The sequence below is a fragment of the Dipodomys merriami genome, unplaced genomic scaffold (assembly GCF_024711535.1).
Source record: "Dipodomys merriami isolate MVZ:Mamm:240054 unplaced genomic scaffold, mDipMer1.0.p SCAF_8, whole genome shotgun sequence".
Lineage (NCBI taxonomy): Eukaryota > Metazoa > Chordata > Mammalia > Rodentia > Heteromyidae > Dipodomys > Dipodomys merriami.
In genome coordinates this window covers 32306691-32323637 of record NW_027206401.1, presented here as the reverse complement: position 1 = coordinate 32323637, position 16947 = coordinate 32306691, and the positions used below count along the sequence as shown (strand labels likewise).

Here is a 16947-nt window from a genome sequence, read left to right as displayed (position 1 = left end):
GAGAACAACCCGAAATAGGGATGAATATCTCCTGTGTTCCTTCTTTTCACCCCCCCCACCCCCAGAGTCTCTATTGCAGCTCTGGAGACAGAACTGCTGGAGTTGGTGATAATATTGGAGCAGAGGATGTGGGAAGCCAAGACTAGGCACTTAGGAGATAGGTATTGGGACACCGATTGCTGGAAGAGGGATAAAGACCTAGGAAGGATGGGTGAAGTCCATCAATGAGGCTTCTAGCTTTGTAAGCCACTCCCTCCCACTTCCCATATGCCATTTGGGAAACAAGATACCTCTGGGGCCCCTGCCTCAGAGCTTTGGCTGGTCCGCATTTGTTCTCTGTCCTCGCAGTACACAAGTTCATGATCGCACTGCTGGACGCTAAGCATCAGGACATCTGCTTTTCTGCCTGTGGTGTTCTCCTAAATCTCACCGTGGACAAGGACAAACGTGTCATCCTGAAAGAAGGAGGTGGAATTAAAAAGTAAGTTTAAGGCACAGTGTCCTGACTCTGAGTCAAGAGAATGTAGTTTTTCCTGAGAATTTTGACCTACCCCTTAGTTCATTCAAATTAAGCAAAGGTATTTCAACATTTGGAAAGTCCTAGTCTAGCACAAAAAAAAGAGAATTTAGATTCTATTGAACACAAAATAATTCAGGAGTGATTTTGCCACTTGAAGTTGGAAATAGGAAATTATTTTAAATGACTGTTCCGTTATACCTCACACATATTGTAGAAGGATAACCAACCATCATGCTATAAAAATACAAAAATAAAAGACAGAGTCCAAGTGAGTAATATTTTAATTTGCCTTTTTCTCACTCAGGTTAGTGGACTGTTTAAGAGATTTTGGTCCTAATGATTGGCAGCTGGCTTGCTTAGTTTGCAAGACTCTATGGAATTTCAGTGAGAACATCACGAATGCTTCCTCGTGTTTTGGAGATGAAGATACCAACACCCTCTTAGCCCTGTTGTCATCATTTTTAGGTAAGATTCCTCACTGTGAATCTGTGAGTTTTTATCAAAGTGAGATAAGCAAAATTTGTTCTGTGACCCATTTGGATAAAGACTGGTATATATATTGGGGTATTTTTTTCTATAAACAAAAAATAAAATGTTTAGGATTACTATGATTGGAAATTCTCTGGAAGAGCCTGAATGTTATTTATTTACAATGGAGACAACAAAAATGTTTAACTCCTTGGAAACTTGGAAACTAACCCCCTCTCCCAGTTTTTTTTTAGCTGCATAAATAGATTTCAGCAAGAACCTCTTTTTGTTGCTTAAAGATACAGACACTGTCATAACTTTGAGGAAATATGGTTAAATGCTACTTTGCATCAAGTCATGTTTTTAAATGGATGTATATGATTTAATTAGTAGTTATGGTAATTACCATGTGGCAAAAGGGCTGTGAAATGTTTTCACCTTAGTAGGCTCCATATCCTGAAGTAGTAGAAAGCAAAGGCTTACAAACTGAAGAGGAATACTTCCCATGTTTAACAGTATCCTCATTTTAGGATAATTTCTTTCCTGCCTAGGTTAACAGTGGAGTGCCTAGCCATGGCATTGGACTGGCAAGGCTGTTTAGAAAGGGTCAGTGTGATTTACTGCTATGTGCTCAAGTCCTCTTGGCTTGTGATTTGGACAAGAGAAATTTTGATAACCTGAGTTTCCATCTCAAATATGGATATGATAAGCTCTGACTTTCCCTGGGGAGATAATTGTGAGGCCCAAACAAGCAAGCATTCTGAGGACATAATGGAAAACTCAGTAGGCTTGTAGTCAGATGGTTGAGTTTACCTCTTTGCCTCTATCCCTTACATATGTTTAGACCTCGGGCTTAGACTCTGGATTTACATTTCATTATGTTGAAGTTAGGAATAATGGGTGTCTACCCTGCAGGGTTGTGAGGATGGTATATGAGCGGCTATTGACAGTCTAGTAGACTGCGCCTGACATCTAGCAAGACCTCAAAAGATGGCTACAGTGCTTTGCAAAGTGTTGTATGAAAACATTTTTGAATAGGAACCAAGATTCAGAAGGTGTTAGAAGGAGTCAGAGTTGCTAGGTTGTTATGAAGTTTGCTTTTCCCAGGTACATACACTTTTGTGTGTATCTTAAAAATAGAATAAGAATGTTTTTAAGCATGATTGTAAATGATTGACATCTGTAGCCCTTTTGTGACCATTAAGCTTTGTCTGGTTGCAGGAAGCAAAAAGTGCCTGTTCAGATTGCCTTAATCCGGTTCTGGGGTGGGGGAGAGGAAGCTTTAAAATCAGCCGTGGAATTAAAAACACCTGTCTTAACCCAGGCTTAGGCGTTCAGATTCAGGAGCCCAGGAGCGAGCTTGAGAATCTGTGGTCTGAAAAGTTCCTCAGGTGAGGCTGATAGGTAGCTAGGACTGAGGTTCACGAAGGGGTTTAAGGATTTGCAGGGGAGGAGGAAGTCCGGAAACAAGAGGTCACCTAAAGGCTCCCAGTGATGCTCTCAGAAGCCAGAATCCTCAAAGCAGGGAGCAATAGAGCCCCAGCCCAGCATCCACTGGGGTGGAAGATGTTTTTCTCTCTCTAGGCTTCTGTTTGGCCATAGTTTCTGCAGCTTGAGCCTCCCCCTGGGTGCACTCAGTGTTTGTCTTTCTGCATCTCTGTTGCTGGCACACTTTTCTGTGTCTCCTGTTTGGGGAGAAGATGTGATTGGCTCAGTGAGTCACTCCAGTGGCATAAAGATTTTATATGCCTCCGTGAGAAGCTATCTGTGGCTTCCTTTGTTACCTAGCTGAGGCAATCAGCCATAAATAACAAGGATGGTGGTGCCACACAGCATCAGGACCAATCAGACAAGGCTGTGGGCGGGGCCATCTTCTCCACTGGGCCAGTATACCCTGAAGGCATTTCTTTGTAGCTGGCCTACACCTAAGACTCCATTCCCAACTTTCCCTTGTGGCCACCCCTGGCCTTCACACATGCCCATGCGTGTTCCTGTCCTCACAAGCCCTTCTAAAGCTTTCAAAGACCATGGTTATAACTAGTCACAGGAAACCTATAGTTCTTATCTAGCCATTAATTATGGCCTGTGTGCTTTCTCTTGTACTACCGTTTTATAACTTTTATTTTCCCACTTATTCTGAGCCACTATTTAGGGATAGGGTATTGCCTCATACAAACTAGGTACTTTCCCCGTGCTATGGATCCAGCTAACAGTGGTACCTTTGTTTTAATACAGCTGTATACTTTCATTTATGGTTTATTTATTTGAGACAAGGTCTTGCTATGTGGCTCAAGCTGGCCTCAAACTTTTGTTCCTCCTGCCTCAGCCTCCTCCTTGGAATAAGAATTACAAGCGGGCACCACCATGCCCAGCTGTACTTTAAACAAAATGTTCATTCTACCCTAACAAGATGTCTCTGAGGTCGTTAGCTAAATGTAAGAAAGAGGAGAAAAGTCCGTTGAGAAGGATTAAATGATTTTCCTAGAGTCCTAACAAAGTCTGGACTTTCCATCAGAAGATAAACATCTAGCCTGTGCTCAACTGCTGTTCTATTACCTGATAAGCCCTAACTCCACCCTGAGTAGATGGTGACAAGGATAAAAATAAACAAGTTACAAACATACAACATGACAGACTTCTCATGCAAACCAAGATGTCTCTCAGTCGAGGTGGTGAACTTGATCAAAATACATTATGGTGTGCGCTGAAATATCACAGTGGAACTCCTTTGTACAATTGTGCTAAATAAAGGAGGGAGAGGTGATTTCTTAAGAATTATGAGCTGGGAATGTGGCTCAGTGGTAGAGCGCTTGCCTAGCATGCATGAAGCCCTGGGTTCGATTCCTTAACACTACATGAACAGAAAAAGCTGGAAGTGGAGCTGTGGCTCTAGTTGTAGGTAGAGTGCTATCCTTGAGTTCAAGCCCCAGGTCTGGCAAAAAAAAAAAAAAAATGAGGACTGGGCCTTGTGGTTTATATAGTTTATACTGCTTCTTGGCTTTTCTATCAATAAAAGACTCTAAGACCCTTATGATGCAGAATCTGGTGCTTGCCAGGTAGGAGCTCTACCACTTGAATCACGCCTCCAGCTATGATAAAGATTGTTTTTCTGTCCAGGGTTTGTTCAGACCTACCTATAGCCTCTGGTATAGCTAGAATTACTGACACATTGCAGCTCATCTTACTGGTTGAGATAGAATCTTGCTAATTCTACCTCTCAAGTAGCTTGGATAATGCATGTCAGCCATGGTGTCTGGCCAGCCCTTTACCTCTGCCATGGTCATGGCTGTGTACAGACGAAGTGGAATGGACTTGTACATTGACATGTTGAGTTGAAACCCCTTTGTTCAACTATTTAAACATTTTAAAAATGAAAATGAAATGTTTACTCAGCATTCTTGGGAAAGAAATGAGAATGTAGGAGAGTACACTTGACTTTCAATTCTTTGGCAATGATAACTCAGAATAAAAATGAAGAAATAGCCAGGATCTTTTGAGAGCAGAATAAAATATGAAATCACATCGGCCCACGTTGGAAATAATGGCATAATATTTGGCATAGTAACAAAAGTTACCTAGCTTCTTCTTGCTGAGTGACTGGGGAAAAGGGGTTGTGGTCTTCAGCGTGGTTGAGATGTTGACCTTCTTTCTGGAAAGGTGTTATTAAAAAAAATATGGTGTAGTTGGGCACTGGTGGCTTATACCTGTAATCCTAACTACTCAAGAGGCTGAGATCCAAGGATCATGGTTTGAAACCAGGCCAGGCAAGAAGTCCTTGAGACTCTTATGTCCAAAAACACCAAAAGCAGAGCTGTGGCTCAAGTGATAGAGTGCTAGCCCTGAGCACAAGAAGCTCAGGCTTCAAGCCCCAGGACAAGGTGGGTGAGGAGAGAGAGAGAGAGGGGAATATGATCTAAAGGTTCCTGGCATACTGCAGGTAATTCTTCCAAGCTCATTATTGTGCTCTGGCACACTAGTCCTCCACCATGTACCCCTCAGGAAGCTGGCCAATGGAGATGGGTGTGTGCCGTTGAGTGTTTTGAACATAAAGAACACTAGGCTATTGTAGGCTCATGGTGATGTGCGTGGGACCTGGCACTTGGGTTCTGTGAGGAGGACCACGGGGCCTGATGTTCCAGCTGGAGAAGCGCAGCATCAAGCTTCTGCCAGAGTTACCAGACCTGTGCCTTAGACAAGAAGGCCCGGTTGACGACAGATCCTCCAGCAGTGGGCTGGCCTTGCCAGGAGAGCAGGCGAAGCAGGAGAAGCTTTTCTAGGTGCTGTAGGACTTTGGAACTATAATGAAGATCATTTTATCAGTGTTCTGAGTCTTACAATCCTTTATATAATACCTTACCTCAAATCTAGGTATTTGAAAGTATTCACTGAACAAAGAAAGCTGAAGAATTGTTGGTCATCTAAGAATCAACGGCTTTTTTTTTTTTTCACCTGTGGGCTATGAAATCAATTTAGTTGACTATTACCAATATCTTTTAAATATAAGGTAGCAAAGGAAAAAATCCTGGCATAGGTTATATGCAGTAAAGGTAGGTTTCTTCAAGTGCAATGCTTGATTTAAAAAAAAAAAAAAATTTATGTAGGGCTGGGAATGTGGCTCAGTAGTAGAATGCTTGCCTAGCATGCACGAAACCCTGGGTTTGATTCCTCAGTACCACATAAACAGAAAAAGCTGGAAGTGGTGCTATGGCTCAAATGGTAGAGTGCTAGCCTTGAGCAAAAGAAGCTCAGGGACAGTGCTCAGGACCTGAAATTGCCCCAGGAGTGGCAATATATATATATACACACACACACACACACACATATATATATATATATATATATATATATATATATATATAAATTTCTAAGGTTGTATATGGACACAGTGAATCATAATATAAAATGTATTCCTTACTGTGAGTCCCAATAATTAAATTTGAACGTTACAGGTAGAAATTATAACTGAGTCAGCATTTGCTATTCTTTAGTACAAGGTCAAATTTTTGATACACAGTGTAACATGGAACCTTTTTTATAGTCACTATCTTTTCTTAGAAACTTCAGACTTCATTTTGCTTATAACTTATTTGGCTATTATCTAGTCTAACCATTAGACTGAGTGTGGTCTGACTATGGATTAACTAATTTCTGAATAAGCTGGATCTCAAGGAAGGTAAGAAAGTTTTAATATTAGATTAAAAGCAAAATAACAGCAATAAGCAGAAAATATTCTAGAACCAACAAATTCATCTAAACTATAGCAAAAAAACAAAAAACAAAAAACAAAAAAACTATAATGTGGCTGCACAAACCCTAAGTAGAAAGAAGGGCATAAGCAAGGAAATTCCTTCCTTTTTTTGGCCGGTTGTCGGGCTGGGCCTGGGCACTGTACCTGACCTCTTCAGCTCAAGGCTAGTGCTCTACCACTTGAGCCACAGCACCACTTCTGGTTTTCTGGTGGTGAATTGGAGATAAAAGTCTCAGAGACTTTGCTGCCCATGTTGGCTTTGAGCCACGATCCTCAGATCTCAGCCTCCTGAGTAGCTAGGATTACAGGCATGAGCCACCAGTGCCCTGAGCCCTAGCTGCTTTCTTTCTTGTGTTTCTCTCCTTTCTTCTTTTCCCTTTCTTTTCTTTTTGTGTTGGTCCTGAGCTTGAACTCAGGACCTGAGCACTATCTCTGAACTTTTTGCTCAAGTCTAGCATTCTGCCACTTGAACCACAGCTCTACTTTTGGCTTTTTGCTGGAGATAAGAGTCTCACAGCCTTTCCTGCCCAGTTGGTCTGGTTCAACCTTGATCCTCAGATCTCTGCTTCCTGAGTAGCTAGGATTACTGGTGTGAGCTACCAATGGCTGGCTTGGGAATTCCTTTCTTAAGCAATTTCTAGTGCTCCCAAAAATATCCTGAGGGGTGAACCAGAAGATGATGTAGAAATCTGAAGTCACTCAGAGTCTAGCAGGCTCTTCTTATCCAGAAGTAGTAGCCAAACAGAAGAGTTTTGAAGTCATCAAACACAGTATTCCCTTCCCTGTACTCCCTTCTCCTGGTTATCTCTGGAGGGAGAGGGGAAAGCCAGGTTTGCTTGCTTACAGTGTCTTTGTGGAGTGGTTTGTGAAGTGTTTGGGTCTGCCTGGAACTTATCTTAGAGCTGCAGAGCTGTCTGCTTGCTCGTGAGGGGAGGGTGGGTGGGGAAGGTACACACTGGGATTCCACACTTCCTTATCTTGGGTGGTAACCTTAATACCCAGAGTGCTGAAGTACACAGGGAGCGTTCACAAATAGTCAGGGTAGAAAATCTGATGTAAGCAGAATAATGTAGCATTTCATAATAGGATCTTAATTGCCCCTATGAAAAAAAGTTTGCAAATTATGTAAGTAGCAACATTTGTGGTCATTTTAGTGGTTGCACTAAGCAGTCTGTCTCAGGTCACAGACCTAGGAAGGAAATGGCAGAGCCAATCTTCTGACCGGCAAGCTGGTGCCCCTTCCGAAAGTCTGTTACCTGGGTTGGAGGGGAGGCCCACCATAAACAGAAACTTCAGTGGTCATTCATCTTTCTGCTTGAATTAGATATGTTTATGGTATTCACAGAATTCAAGGGTATCCTGGCATTAAAAATGAAATTAAAAGTCAGGTGCTGGTGCCTCACATCTGTAATCCCAGCTACTCAGGAGGCTAATAAGATCTGAGGATCGTGGTTCAAAGCCATCCCAGGCAGGACAGTGCAATTAACTCCAATTAACCAAAAGAAAACCAGAAGTGAAGCTGTGACTCAAAGTGGTAGAGCACTGGCCTTGAGCAAAACAAGCTCAAGGACAGCCCCTAGGCATCTTATATTAGATAAATGTTCCACTACTGAACTACATTCCCGTCCTTAAAGGGTTGGTTGGCATTTCAAAGAAGTATATTCTGGGAGCTGGGAATATGGTTTAATGGTAGAGTGCTTGTCTAGCATGCATGAGGCCCTGGGTTCGATTCCTCAGCACCACATAAATTGAAAAAGCCAGAAGTGGTGCTGTGGCTCATGTAGTAGAGTGCTAGAGTTATGTAAAAGAAGCCCAGGGATAGTACCCAGGCCTTGAGTTCAAGCCCAGTACAGAAGAAAAAGAGGAAGAAGAGGGAGAGAGCAGGAGGAGGAGGAAGTGGAGGGGGATATGATTCTGATAGTTTAAAAGCCACAGTCCATTCCCAATTTGCAGTTTTGTTTTTTTTTTTACTTTTGTGAGTTGCACACACACGCACACACACGTGCTGGTTTTAGGCCTTAGTTTTTCACTCAAGGCTGCTACTCTGCCACTTGAGTCATACCTTCACTTTGAGCTTTTTTGCTGGTTAATTAGAAATAAAGATATTTGATTTTCATAGATTTTTCTGCTCAGGCTGGTTTCAAACCCTCTGATCTCAGGCTACAGAATTGCTAGGATTACAGGCATGAGCCAGCAGTGCTAGGTTTGTTTTTATTTTCTTATAGTGCTAGCGATCTATAACCCAGGGCTTCACAAGCTAGACCAATGCTCTACCACTGAGCTACATTCCTGCCCTTCAGTTAAGTGTCAAATTTAGATTAGCTACTTTCCCAAAATATTTCCTGATTCCTTTTTCTGTAAATCATTGAAATAACTAACTTTTCTACTGTGCATATAAAGAAGTTATTTATTAATCCTTTGGTATATGAAATTATAATCCAACTTTTGGATGTAAATTTGTGTACAAATTCAATTAGTTATTAAAAGAAATCTTAACTTGGTTTTTTTTTCCTTTTTTTTTTTTTTTTTAATTTGTTTTTGGTTGGTTGTGGGTCCTGAACTCTGGGCCTGGGTGCTGTTCCTCAGCTCTTCAAGCTCAAGGTTAGTGCTCTACCACTTGAGCCACAGTGCCACTTCCGGCTTTTTCTGCTTATGCGGTACTGAGGAATCAAACCCAGGGCAAGCACTCTACCATTGAGCCACCTTCTCAGCCCCTCCCCCCGTTTTAAAGGCAATGACTGCCTTCTTAAGAGACTAAAATCTGTTTTTGCTGATTAGTCAGTACATTCCTGAAATTCCAGTATTTGAAAGGCAGAGGAGGAGATCTTAAGTTTGAGGCTAGTTTGCACTATTGTTTAGCAAAATCCCATCTCAGAAAAACACAGCCTAAACAAGAAGTCTTGTTTTAAAATATTTGTAAAGAATAAAAGACAATAAATAACTCCTAAAGCCTTTTTGCCAGGTGCTGGTGGTTCATGCCTATAACAGGTGGCTGAGATCCAGAGAATCATGGTTTGAAGTCAGCCCAGGCCGAAAAGTCTTCAAAACTTCATCTCACTAACAATCAAACAAAATTGGGGCTGGGTGCATGGCTCAAGTAGTAGAGTGCCTGCTAAGTTAGCAAGTCTAGCAAGTTTGAGGCCCTGAGTTGAAAACTTGGTATTAAAAAACAACCATTATCCGGGCGCTGGTGGCTCACGCCTGTAATCCTAGCTACTCAGGAAGCTGAGATCTGAGGATCGTGGTTCAAAGCCAGCCCGGGCAGGAGAGACAGTGAGACTCCTATCTCCAATAAACCACTAGAAAACCGGAACTGGCGCTGTAGCTCAAGTGGTAGAGCGCTCGCCTTGAGCTGAAGAGCTGAGGGACAGCGCCCAGGCCCAGAGTTCAAGTCCCAGGACCGACAAAAAATAAATAAATAAATAAAATAAAAAACAACCATTAAAAGTGTTTTGAATCCAGTCTAGTTGTTCAAGCATGTAATCTTAGCTACTTGGCAAGTGGATTGAGGTTCAAAGCCAGCCTAGGCAAAACAGTTTGAGAGACCCCATCTCATTTAGTAGTTGTGTGTAATAGTGTACAGCTACAGGGGAAGCACAATGACTGTGCATCTGTCTCTTATCCCAGCAACATGGAAAAGTAAGCACAAGTAGTAGGATTGAAGTCCTGTCTGGCCTGGGCATAAAGCAAAACCTTACTTCAAAAATAACCTATGAAAGAGGAGTTGGAGGAGGTATGGCTTAAGTGGTAAAGTGCCTGCCTTGTAAGTGTGAAGTCCTGTTCACTTCCCAGAATCGCTAAAAGGAAAAGTCTTTTAATTTTTATTTTCTTACTTTTACAGCATATGGTCATTTCCTACTTAGGAGGCTGAGGTGGGAGGATTTTGTGAGCCCAATAATTCAAGACCAGTCTGGGTAACATTGTGAAGACCCTATCTTAATAGTCAGAAAAAAAGGAAATGGGCTGGTAGAATAAATAGCTTTTTAGCTGTGTACCAGTGGCTCACACCTGCAATCCTAGCTAACCAGGAGGCTGAGACCTGAGGATCATGGCTTGAAGCCAGCCTGGTCAGGAAAGTTTGAGAGACTCCAATTAGCCACCAAAATGTTGGAAGAATTGTGGTTCAAGTGGTAGAGTGCTAGCCTCAAGCAAAAAAGCTCAAGCCTGAGAACCAATAGCTATCATATGTATGTAGGTATATACACACACACACACACACACACACACACACACACACACACACACACACACACACACACACACACACACACACACACACACACACACACACACACACACACACACACACACACACACACACACACACACACAGAGTCAACAACAAAAACAGAATCCCTTTTATTTTTTGGCCAGTCCTGGGGTTTGAATTGTGGGTACAGGTTTTATCTCTGAGCTTTTGTGCTCAAGGCTAGTATTTTACTACTTGAACCATAGGTCCACTTTCCACTTCTAGATTGTTTTTTTTGTTGTTGTTGTTGTTGTTTGTTTGTTTTAGCTTAGTGGAGATAAGAGTCTCACAGATTTTCTTACTTGGGCTGGCTTTGAACTGCCATCCTCAGGTCTCAGCTTCCTGAGTAGCTAGGATTACAGGCATGAACCACTGGTACCTGGCCTAAGAACCTTTGAATCCCAAATACTAGGTGCATCTTGTTGGTATTATTAAATTCATGATGAGTTTAACACATCATCAAAATGTAAACTATTCAGCAGGATTCCATTTCTAAATACTATAATTTCAATTTTTCTGATACAGATGAAGAACTAGCACTGGATGGCAGTTCTGATCAGGACCTAAAAAACTATCACAAAATCCACTGGGAAACCGAATTCAAACCTGTGGCAAAGCAGCTTCTACACCGAATTCAGAGTCACCACACCTTCCTGGAGCCTCTACCTATTCCTTCTTTTTAACACGATGCAAATCACCCGCAGAGCAGGAAGTCAGGTCTTCTTGGTTCTTAAGAAGTGGTAACAAACATGAACATTTTTTCAGTATTAACAAATATTGAAAGTTTTTAAAGTACTGATTTTAGTGAGTAACCTAAATATTTTAAAAGAAATAAGCATTTCCTCTTTTTAGGTATTTTGGGAAAATAAATCCATGTTGTATTTTCTGCTATGAGGAGTATATGATGAAAATATATGCATTTTTAAGTTAAAGACTTTTTATTCTTTGATAAATTAGTGGTGGTCTTAAAATCCAAATTTAAAAGTTTTAGAATTTAAGCATGTACTAGTGTATTAGTTACATTAAGTATGTAAGTGAAGACTTAGATTTTATTCATGGGAAGAATGGTAGGGAGGTGCCATATATATGTAACTATTTTAGCAACTGTACTAATTCTTAGTACATCTACAAATAAAAATTCTGACTAGGTACCAGTAGTTTTTTGGTCCTTAAGTTAGAAGAAATACGTAGACAAACTCTGCTTTGGGTCAGCTATTTTTATTAAGTATAACAGATGAAAGAGAGTATTTTACTTTTGTTTTCATTTGAAATAAAATAACTGGACTCAGTCCTTTTAATTCTATCTCTGTGTCTATCAGAGATGACATCAGAAAAGAGTTTAAGCTTGGGTTTATGGCAGACTTTCCCCTGCTAGCTATGTGGGCCTTATGGAAATAACTTAATATCTGGACTTTACACTTCAAATGAGAACTTTATCTATTTTATTACAGTGTAGTTTAGGGCAAAATATTAAATACTTAGGTTGTCCAGTGTATGATTTGTAGTAGGTATTCAGTAAATAATAATATTATGATGGCAATTAGCCTGTCATTCTTTGTGGGATATGTTTCCCTTCAAATAAAGGACTTAAAAAGACAAAGAAATTGAGATTACTATTTTTATCCTATACTAGTCCAATGAAGATTTAGAAATAACAGCACGTTTAGTTCTCTGCTTGGAAAAAAGCTGTTAACAGCTTATATTTCACCTTAAAAATAACCATGGGGTTATTTATTATCCCAGGGTGGATGGGCTGTAGAAGCCCATTAGAGTAACCTACATTTCTGCATAGGACTTCACACTGGTGCATCATCTGGGACTCATCACTGGTCAGGGCTCTGCCCAATCCATATGGACACTGACTTCACTGTAGCCCACAAACCATAAGTACATGTGAGTGGGTTCAGTCTAAGATGAAATAGCTTAATCTTCCTGAGGGGTAATCTCTCCCACATATGTAAGAATGTAAGTTTATATTTTATCCACAGAAAGGTATATCGTTTACTTTCAGTGAGGAAAAAAAGTCTTCATCTAAAGCATTCTCCTCCCTCAGTATTTATAATCAACTCATGGTAGAATGCATTATACTTATTTTCTTTTTGAATGCATTATACTTATTTTTTTTGCATTATACTTATTTTCTAACACCAAATCTTTCCCTTTAGATTCATTGCAAGATGCACTATTTGAAATCATCTACTTGCTTTTGTACTATATATATAGTACAAAAATATAGTACTTTCTCTCCATATATATTACATCTTAAGTAGTACAATGGTACGTTTCATTCAATAGTGTTAACTCACATTATTCTGCAATAGGTCTCTAGAAATTTTTCATGTAAACAGAAACTCTATACTCATTAAACAATAACTCCTGTACTTCTTCCCAGCCTGGCAGCCACCAGTCTACTTTCTGGTTCTATGAATTTGACTACTTTAGATCTCACAAGTGGAACCACATAGTATTTGTCCTTCTGTAACTGGCATATTTCACTTAGCCTAATGTCTTCAAGGTTCAACTGTGTTATAGCTTGTGACAGGATTTCCTTTTCTTTAAGGGCAGAGTTGTTATCTATCTCCATTCTTCTTCCCTGCCACCCTTTGTCTATCTTTCCCTCCCTCTTTACTCTTGTCACATTTTGTTTGTCTAGTCATCTCTTGTTAGACATTTGTGTTGTGTCCAGGTAGCTATTGTGGATAATGCTGCTGTGAATATGGGTATCTGAATAGTTCCTTGATAGCCTTTCTTTTACACACACACACACACACACACACACACACACACACACACACACACACACACGAGTGTTACTTTGGGCTGTAATGACAAATACATGATACTTTGGGTGAATTAGCAACTGAAGTTTATTCCTTGTAGTTCTGGAGGCTATAAGGTCTAAGATCAAGGTACTGGCTAATTCAGTTCCTGGTAAGGGCCTCTTCCTCATTTGCAGAAGTGCCTTCCTGCTGAGTGTTCACAAGGTGCATGGAATGAGGGAGAGAATGAATGAATATGAGAGAGACTCTTAAGGGTATTAATCCCACTCATAAGAGCTCTGCCCTAATGACGTAATTACCTCCTAGAGACTTCATTAGTGCTTCAACATGTTAATTTTGAGGAGAAACATTCAACTCATAGCAAGTAAAATGCTGGATCATAGAACTTTTAAAAACAAAATCTCCATAGCATGCTAGGTGTACCAGTGGTTCACAGCTATAATCCTAGCTACTCAGGAGGCTGAGATCTGAGGCTCATGGTTCAAAGCCAGCCTCGGCAGGAAAGTCTGTGATACTCATCTCCAATAAACTTCTCAGAAAAAAGTTGGAAGTGGTGCTGTGGCTTAAGTGATAGAGTGCAAGCCTTGAACAAAAGCATCTCAGGGAGGAGCTAGGAAAGTGGCTCAGTGGTAGAGCACTTGCCTTGCATGCATGAGGCCCTGAGTTTGACTCCTCAGCACCACATAAACAGAAAGAAGCCGGAAGTGGTGCTGTGACTCAAATGGTAGAGCACTAGCCTTGAGCTGAAGAGCTGAGGGACAGGGACCAGGCCCAGAGTTAGGCCCCACGACCATATATACATGACTTAGTGACACTAAAATCCTGTTTATAGAAAACAAGTAACAGGAAAATGAAAAGCATTGAGACATCAGCTTTGTATCACAAACACTGTTCCTTTTTTGTCTTTCTTTTGTACTTCTTTAATGGGCTTATGACATTTCAAATACTGTATGTATATAATGGAACTTTGGAACATATTTATCCTTCAATTACCCTCTTCTATTCCCTTCCATCCTCCCATCTTAAAAAGAAAATCTAGATGTAGTCTGTATTTGGCTTATTTAACATGATCATCTCCACTTCCATCCATTGTCCTGCAAATGGCATTTTGTTCTTTATGGCTGAACCTTGTCTATATATATCATAGACTGGTTCCATCACTTGGCTACTGTGAATAGCATTACTATATACATGCTGTGCAGGTATTGCTACTGTGTGCTGATTTACATTCCTCCAGGTTTATATTCTTTTTGAGGAAATACCATACTGATTGGTTTCCATAGTGGTCAGACTGATTCACAATCTCACCAAGAAGTGTAAGGCTTTCTTTTTCCTGGCATTCTTACCACACATGCACTCATACTACTTTAGATATAAACATATTTTACTCATCAAAAAATTTGCTTCAATGATTGATCAATCTAAATAATTGTTTTATTTATGCTAATATCCTGTAGTAGAAATTTTGTATTTTCCATCAACATGCAAATAATGAATGGAAGAATAAGTAAAATCTAAATTATATCCAGTGCAGTCTTATTTATTGAGTTCACTTTGTATTGCTATGGAAAGACAGCAGACAGACAGAGGCATAGGCATGATACCAACTCAGTGGGTAGGACCATGTATGTATCAGTTAGCTAACTAGAAAGACACATTTCTTTAAGTATATACTGAAGGTATTTCTAAGGTTATGGTCTTCTCTCAAGGGTCTATTAACTATGACTTGACTGTGTCCCTTGAAAGTTCCATGTATTGGCAGTGATGAGATGTGCAGCTTGGTGGGGGGACGTTTTACGGGGGGTACATCCTATGATTGAGTTACTTTTCATACAAGAATGAGCTGGCTACTGCAAGAGTTTGGCCCCCCTTTTCTTTCACAGGCACCTGCTTCCTCTTCTGTTTTACTACAATGAGCTGAAGCAGCATGCGGTCCTAATCAGATGTGCTTTACCAATCTGGATCTTCTCCAGAACCGTGAGACAAATCAAATCTCATTACCCATTCTTATGTATTCTACTAACACCTACAGAAAATGGACTAATACAATATCCTTGAGTTGAAAGTACCTTGTCTATTCAAAGTTGTATTTCCCTATCCTCTCCCTTCCACCCTAAAATGGAACTTAATATTCTGATTGAGTATGGTATGGATCAGACATGGGACTACAACAATCACTTTCAAAATATAAATGGTCTTATAAGACCCTAAACTCTTCTTTGTATCTCCAAAATGGTCTCGGGACTTTTTGTCATTTAATAGCAGTCTCTTGTCTGATTACAGTGTTAATGTGAATCTACTTGGCTTTTCTGAAAGTAAATAGAATCCCAGAATTGTTACTAATTATGAAGCTAAGACTAAGAAATTGAGACAACAAAGAAAATTGGAGAAAATTATTCTTTATTGAAAAATACCAGTAATACTGACAGACTTCAAAAGCAAATTCACGCTTCCAGAATACAAAGTACTTAATACATTTTTTCAAACCTGTTTGTATTTCAAAGTTAGCAGTTTTGTAAATCAAATGTGATAACCTGACTAAAAATATTTTCCAGCTTTTATTATTTAAGGAGCTGCACATCCTTTAAAGTAGGGACCATTAGGTGGATGGAGCACAGGGATGGATGGCACCTGGGACTGCACAGCAGTCTACAGTGACATTTCCCACAGACAGCTGCTCCAATGTTGGAGAATCTTGTGAAACAGCTTAACAAAACACAGCCAGTTTTTCTACAATTCACACAATTTCATTTAAGATTGCTTTTTGAAGAAAATCTTTAACAATGCCTCTGTAATTTAGTATCATCCGATAACTGAATTTAAAAACTACAATGAAAGAAATGATATGTTACCATCAAAACAGTCTTAGCTGTAATAATTCTATGTTTTTCTTAGATGCACCCCCACCCTCATGTACGCAAGTTTAATTGGAAACCACACAAATTCTGTACGTAGGCTCAGATAATAGCAGTATTCACTTGAGTCACTACTGGCTTAACTGTAACAGCCATCTAATTCATTCCACCAGCCAGGATAGCAGCACCAAGTTCTTCTAAAATTCTTTGTGTAAATCTTAGTCATTATCGAAGTCCCATTCTCTGCATGCTCCAATTCTTGTTATCTTATTTAACATAAAAGCAACAGGATTTGGAGAATTACTAGTTGCTGTATTATAACAATTATTCAGCATCTTGTACTGTCAAGAAGCAAAATACTGTGAACAGCAGCCCTTCTTCATGGCTCTAAACCTTAAGCTGCCAAGCACTCACTGCTTGTGCCAGCAGTGGCATTTCCACAGTAGAATAGCAGAAACTAAAGGAATCATGGCACAATGGATTCTGAATTCTTTTATCTACCATTGGTCCTGGGGCTTGGTACCTTCCCCTTGTAGACTATATTTGCTGAGCATTCCAGAATCATCTTTAATGGAGGAAAGGCATCAGGTCATATAGCGAGTAATGGCTCTCAGAGCGTAAAGGAGTTCTGCTTGCATCCTAGCTTCTATAAGAAGCAGATTAACATGAACCTGAATATAAAATACAACATCAGGTAAAGGAGAGTTATAAACACTCATGAGCACAGCTTTTCCAATCATTTAATAAACACCACAAACAGTTGGCTCTTAATATCCCATGGATGACTGGTTCTAGGATGTTCTTGGAGTTCCAAGACAGTATTTGTG

General features: G+C 40.1%; 2 protein-coding genes across 10 annotated transcripts in view; one reads left to right on the top strand and one right to left on the bottom strand.

The window, feature by feature from the left end:
- Positions 1-15296, top strand: part of Armc2 (armadillo repeat containing 2) — a 106377-nt gene extending 91081 nt beyond the window's left edge. For 6 of the 8 annotated variants that reach the window (XM_070010978.1, XM_070010981.1, XM_070010980.1 and 3 more), the window contains exons 16-18: positions 349-481; positions 825-985; positions 11011-12063. In XM_070010978.1, the coding sequence (XP_069867079.1) occupies positions 349-481; positions 825-985; positions 11011-11168 (452 nt within the window). In that variant the 3' untranslated portion in view covers positions 11169-12063. Of the gene's footprint in view, positions 1-348; positions 482-824; positions 986-11010; positions 12064-12277; positions 12296-15148 lie in introns of those variants that run through there. The other 2 variants (XR_011369442.1, XR_011369443.1) reach the window with 2 other exon arrangements.
- A 352-nt stretch (positions 15297-15648) lies between these two features.
- Positions 15649-16947, bottom strand: part of Sesn1 (sestrin 1) — an 88633-nt gene continuing 87334 nt past the window's right edge. For both annotated transcript variants that reach the window (XM_070010578.1, XM_070010579.1), the window contains exon 10: positions 15649-16791. In XM_070010578.1, coding sequence (XP_069866679.1) covers positions 16705-16791 — 87 coding nt within the window. In that variant the 3' untranslated portion in view covers positions 15649-16704. The remainder of the gene's footprint in view (positions 16792-16947) is intronic.